Source organism: Lampetra planeri, chromosome 10, assembly GCF_965212315.1.
Source record: "Lampetra planeri chromosome 10, kcLamPlan1.2.h2, whole genome shotgun sequence".
NCBI lineage: Eukaryota > Metazoa > Chordata > Hyperoartia > Petromyzontiformes > Petromyzontidae > Lampetra > Lampetra planeri.
The window spans coordinates 15,321,851-15,328,291 of NC_136116.1; the positions used below are offsets into that span (position 1 = coordinate 15,321,851).

Here is a 6,441-nt window from a genome sequence, read left to right on the forward strand (position 1 = left end):
TGTTATTGGTACGTTTGCATGCCCAGGATAAGCCTCACTGAGTCTCGAAGACTATTTTTCAGGAGGGTCCTGCCAAGTGTTTTGCAGTCGGGGTGCGCTGTTCCTTTGCGACAGCCTTGCCTTCATCTCACTGGGGGCATTGGGCGGCGGGTATTGCCTGAGAACCGCCCCTCGTGGTGGGGCGTTCGATACACAGTGCAAAGGTAACTCGAGCGAGCTGTCACCAGTGGGAAAGCCGCCAGCTTTAACATGCTCGACGTGGAGTGTGAAATGAAACACTGTACTGCAAAATCTCCCGGATTGAAACACGTGTATTTAACATTAGCGCCATGAAAATGGAGCTAAATGCCAATGTCGGGGTTTGTGTAGTTTGTGCTCCTCATCCTTTGAAGGAACGCAGACGACTGGTTTACTCTACGGCTCATCGTCTGGGTTGCGTGGCCGCAATTGCACGACTGCGGCTTGTCTTGAAATCCCCATTCATCAAGGAGATGTGCGCAGTGACAGCTTGATGGGAAATGGCTCATTTACGTCCACTTCAAAGTGAAATTCTGAACGCCCGGTGCGAAAGTGGAATTGCACTTTTAAATCAAACGCAATACCTCTGGGTTTTTGGGTAATGCATGAAAACGTTACGTAACCTACTATTTTTTCATCGGTACAGTTAATTGGATTCATCTAATGCACGGTATATTTAACATTAGTATTGGTAGAGTTGAAATCGCTAAAGTGCTCATTATGTAATATTTTGAACAGCGGGCATGCAACTTCATGTATTTTATAACATTTCAGTTGTGTAAATTTCAAACTTTTTATACGTGTAAATTCTTTCTCCAATAATGTGAATGTTTTTATTACTCGAATACAACCTGTTGCCGTGACTATCCCAGGTGAGAGTTCATCTTCCTACTTGGTGGCTTTCTTCACGCCACTTCGGTGTAGAGGTTCCACCATTATTTATTATTTTAACGATTTTTTTCAAATGTTCTTACACAAGCAAATTGGCGCACCACATTAAAGAGCCCGTTCTGCCTCAGTGTCTTATAACCCTGTAATTGCTCTTGCAATTCCCTATTCAGGGAATCTCCCGTATGCTTTTAGCAGCCTTAACCTCAAGGCCGATGGGAATAGGATAAGGATCGCAACAACGTCGTTGTAGATGTCTCATTGTCTTTATTGATATTCATCGCCGCGTTATTCACCATAAATGCCTACATTGCAGGATATTTGCTACAAAAGAGGAAATTATACGATAAACGGGAATATTTAAAAATGCTTACTTTATTTAAAAAAAAAACATACATTTTAATTCCGACTAATGTAAGCAACAACTACAGGTAAATTAATCAATTACATGGCACAACTTCAATGATCCCTAATGTCCCACTCTTCCATCGGGCGGCACAGCGAGGAGCTATGTTTTTGTACCCGCCTGTTCCTCCTTCCCGTCCCAAGAGAATTGTGAGTTAGCAGCGAGGCGTCCCCTGGGGCGTTCGGAAGAGCGCTCGGAGCAAGAGCGTCTGCGTGACGCCGGCGCCGATCACGACGACGCTCTGCAGCGTGGACCACATGTCGACGAGGGCGACGGTCTCGTGCAGCATGTAGATGTCGATGCCTCGACGCACGCGCATCATGTGGTAATGCCGCCACGTGGCAAACATATTCATCTGCACGTGTCGCGATGTGAACTGCACGCACGAACACACCGCACGTGGCACGAGTCCAGAGAAAAGAAAAATGCAGTTATGGGTCTGGTGGATGTTTTCTGAAAGTCACACGGGAATTGCGTAAAGGGTGAGTAGCAACATTTCTCTCGCATCACGAGCTTTCCCGTCGGCATTTTATACCCATAAGAGTGATCTCCAGTCACGTTTTCCTAACGAATGCCAATTTGGATAAAATGTCTCAGATTTGTATGTATTTTTCTGCAAAGTGTCCGTATGAACGACTGCACCATTGGGCCGAGGCAGCACCACACAGCACCTCACAGGGTACAAAGGTGGGTGCTGCTCTCCGACTTGGCACACTGGATGGAAAAACAATCAACTGCAGCCTCTCTCTTCACTCAGAGTCCTGTTCAACAAATGATATGGCGATGTCGCTGCTGCTTTGGCAGTGGTGTACAAGCACGAATAACAAACTCAACATATTTGTCAATACCACTGTGGCCTTGAAAATAAAAGTGAATAATCGGCGATATTTCCGGCGTTTGGCAATGTGTCCATGAGCTCGATGCTCACCACGAGATATCTGCGGGCGAGAGTTCGTGCGATGCTATTCCTCCTCCGTTGAAGGAGCGCAGGCTACAGTGGTGACCACGTGGGTCCATAGTTCTAGTTGCATAGCCACAGTCGCACTGCTGTGACTTGGCCACTGATGGACCCGCGGGCCTTGCAATCAAGACGAGTGGGGTGGCGTGCCGGAGCGATGCGTCTGAGATGGTCAACTGCAGAGGTCGTGCGCCCTCTATTGGGCGCGTGCAGTCTGGCTGCGATTTGTGCATAAATTGTAGTGGGTCTGGCCACATTTGTGTCGTTAAGAGCATCCACCGCCCGACACAGCCAGCCAAGTGCAATGTCCTCGCGCACGAGCGTTTGACGAACCAATTGCGATCGCTCCAACTCACTCCCCGATGGCGACTTGAAGAACAATCGACTTCCATAATAGAGGGGGTTTTTAGGGTAAGATTGCGTAAATATAAATGTGTCGTTAAAGCCGCCACCACCCGACGCAGCCAATTAGTAAGGGTTGTCACGTAAACACTTCGCGTAAAACTAAAAAACTTAACTAACTGACTGTGGCGGCTTTGACGACACATTTATATTGACGCGATCTCACCCAAACAACCTCTACTTTTGATTTGGAGCTTTCGTGACTGCAGGAATTACTCTTTGGTTCTTTCGGTAAAGTCACGTAGAAAGGAAACAAATTAAATAATAGCATACGACGTTTCGGTCGTATGCTATTATTTAATTTGTTTCCTTTCTACGTGACTTTACCGAAAGAACCAAAAATCTCTATTTTGCTTAATGTTTGTCGCGAAAGCCAAGCACGTGTGAAACACTCGACTTGAAGAAGAGCAGCAGTCCACGTGGCCGGGCTGGGTGACGGTGACTGCGAGTGGCGGTGTGGGTCGCACGTCGCGAACCTCGATGGCGGCCAGGGAGTCGTTGCGCTGCGCCGCCTCGGCCTCTCGCTGCGCCGCCTCGAGCTTGTAGAAGATCCCCAACTCCAGGAAGACCTGCTTCTTGCCGAAGCGGGCCGCCGAGTTGTCCACACACACCTCGTAGGCGCCTGGCCGCACCGGTACAAGGTCGAGAAAGAGGGGGGCGATTGGAACACTTAAACACACACACGTGTTACACTCTCACACACACACACGTGTTACACACACACACATGTTACACTCTCACACACACGTGTTACACTCTCACACACACACGTGTTACACACACACACACACGTGTTACACTCTCACACACACACGTGTTACACACACACACACACGTGTTACACTCTCACACTGCACGCCGAAACGACTGGACATCTGTGAAAAAGAGCTTTCTCGCTCATCGGATTCCTCCAGTATCAATACTGATTCTGTCATGGTTCCTAACATTGGACTTGCAAAACAGAGGTTCTTGGTTCGATCTCCCGGCACAGAGGTTTTAAACAACGGGCTAGTTTCTTAAATGTCCTCTCTCCCATGCATCTGCCGCTGTCCGTGATTGGGTTCCGTGCGATGGGGTAAAGTGTGGGCACACTCACCTCTACCACGACGTCTGGTGAGCGTGAAAGGGCAGGACAAATATCCTCAAAACCGGGGTGCTCTCTGGAGCTCACCAAAGCAGAATCGTGGCACACACTTCATTGTACGAAAGGTCTTGGGAATGTTCGGCATGCGGCCGACAAACGCAATTTCTGTTGGATTCCAAATGCCATTCGCACAGACACACGGAGATGCCCAGCAAGCACCGACTTGCTCCCGCAATTAGCGCACACACGTGGAGATCCCCTGCACGCTGTGCGTACCCTCAGTCGTGACTTGGAACTCGATGGTTCCACGTTGTCTCTCGTCCAGGTTCGCCTCGAGACGTCCCGACGGGCTACGCACGAACGCCCTGACAGCGTTCTCCTGCTGGAAGCCCAACGTCCACTGCACCTGAGACACGTGGACACACAGACGCACGTCACTCCATGTGGGGGGTGCGAGACCTGGCGACACGACTGACGCCCTCATTCAGGCGAAACGGACGTCGTTAACTCGAATCCAGTCCGTATTTACGTAGAACTTCTTTCGCACCGTACGTAGCCAAGCGTGCTAATCGGAGGTCCGTTGGGAAGAACAACAATCAGTTCAGCTAAATGCCGAAAACAATGTCCCTTGAAGCACCAGAACCCGACCGGACGAATTAAATGTTGAAAGACGGAATACCTACACGTGACTTCCTGACGAGAAACCAAGGGCAGTAGTGTATACAGTAGTGTAGTTATCACAGCTCGTTGGCCATGATATTTCCTCGTCCATCTGGTGAGGGCCCACCAGCCTGCGTGAACTATACACAACCATGTGAGGCTTTGTGAGCATTAATGAATGGAATGAGTTTTCAACATGACTCTGAGCTGCAAAAACATGCGGGCAAGCTTGAAGCTATTCCGCAATGCAGAACAGGGAAAATAACTGCAGACAACGTCGGATAAGAGGGAACCACGGGGGTTGCGGTTGAAGTGAATATTTACGAGCGGTTAGCGCTACGCTGCGCTACGAACCCGGCGACCCGAGTTCGATTCCCACTCACGGTCCTGGACCCCAATGAGTGCCTGGTGCGGTGTGTCAACATCACCACTGGGGATACAAAGGCGGACGGGCGTGGTGTTGGCCACCTAATCCCCTCGTGTGCCGTTCTGGCCTTGATATGTGCTCGCTAACAGCACTTGCCCCAACAGTTTGTTGGTGCTACACGGGGGATCTTTGTCTTGTGGCATATCGTGGCCCCTCTTACCTCAAAGGTAAAGAAGAAATCTCCACCAGGACGCGCCGGGACGAAGTAGCACTCCTGCTTGCCTGCGGCCACGTGCACTGCGAAGTCATAACGCGTGCTGCCCTGGTGGTCCCCACTCCACGGGGACTGCGAGAGGACCAGCGAGCGGGGGGGCATCGTCAGGGCCAGGCCGAGGAGGAGAAGGCAGGGCAGGAGTGGAGAAACTCTCACGCTGCCCATGATGTGTCTCGAGTCAGGCTCGGTGTTAGCGCAAGGGAATGGGTGCTACCGCAAGCAAACGCCGCCGTTTTTATGCCCTTGGGTTTGGGAAAACAAGCAGGTGCCTTTTTTTTGTGACATCCACACCCCACGTGAATCGATAATTATCATTCGGGGTCACATATCCATGAAAGTAACGTGTGATGACGATGAATAATGTCGTTTCACGATAATAGTTATGATGAATAAGGTGGCATTAATGGCAATTGTTATGATGAATCAGGTGGCGCAGACAATGTGTGATGAAGTTTGATGTCCAGGACGTCATCACCACCACCATCACCACCACCATCACCACCACCATCACCACCACCACCATCATCACCACCACCACCATCACCACCACCACCACCGTCATCACCACCATCACCACCATCATCACCACCATCACCACCATCATCACCACCACCATCACCACCACCAGCACCACAATCACCAGCACCACCATCACCACCACCATCACCACCACCACCACAATCACCACCATCACCACCATCATCACCACCATCATCACCACCACCATCACCACCAGCACCACCATCACCACCACCAGCACCACCATCACCACCACCATCATCATCACCACCATCACCACCACCATCCTCACCACCACCATCACCACCACCATCACCATCATCACCACCACCATCATCACCACCACCAACATCACCACCACCACCATCACCACCACCACCATCATCACCACCATCACCACCATCATCACCACCACCACCATCACCACCACCATCACCACCACCATCATCACCACCATCACCACCACCATCATCACCACCACCACCATCGCTGCTGTAACCGCCAACACACGAGGCAGTCGCCCACGTCTGTGGAATAATATCGTTTGATCTTCGTTTGAGTCATTAATGTTTTACATATCCATGTAATATTTGTATTGGCTATATATATTTAATTATTGCCAATATATTATCGCATTCCCGATTAGTATGGTTGGCTACGTACGGTGCGAAAGAAATTCTACATACATAGATATTGCACAACTAGGATGGATATATGTGGGTGGTGGGGGGAGGTGGTGGTGGAGAGGAGGAAGGCGGAGGGGGTGGTGGGGGGGAGGAGGCGGGGGGGAGGGGGGGAGGAGGCGGGGGGGAGGGGGGGAGGAGGCGGGGGGGAGGGGGGGAGGAGGCGGGGGGGAGGGGGGGAG

The 6,441-nt window shown here is 50.7% G+C and overlaps 1 protein-coding gene across 1 annotated transcript; it reads right to left on the bottom strand.

Moving 5' to 3' along the window:
• Positions 1–1,153: 1,153 nt before the first annotated feature.
• TMED6 (transmembrane p24 trafficking protein 6) lies at positions 1,154–5,282 on the bottom strand. Its single transcript, XM_078598441.1, has 4 exons — positions 5,004–5,282; positions 4,033–4,162; positions 3,149–3,294; positions 1,154–1,688 (listed from the first exon to the last, which is right to left on the bottom strand). The coding sequence occupies exons 1-4, from the start codon at positions 5,220–5,222 to the stop codon at positions 1,467–1,469; spliced, it is 717 nt and encodes a 238-aa protein (XP_078454567.1). The 5' UTR covers positions 5,223–5,282; the 3' UTR covers positions 1,154–1,466.
• Between the last annotated feature and the right edge of the window lie 1,159 nt (positions 5,283–6,441).

Excerpts from the sequence above, each read along its gene's own strand:
- TMED6 (XM_078598441.1), bottom strand. The coding sequence starts at position 5,222 with ATGGGCAGCGTGAGAGTTTCTCCACTCCTGCCCTGCCTTCTCCTCCTC. Across the intron at positions 3,295-4,032 it reads GTTCCAAGTCACGACTGAGG|GCGCCTACGAGGTGTGTGTG; the intron begins GTACGCACAGCG and ends CGGTGCGGCCAG. Across the intron at positions 1,689-3,148 it reads ACTCCCTGGCCGCCATCGAG|TTCACATCGCGACACGTGCA; the intron begins GTTCGCGACGTG and ends TCGTGCGTGCAG.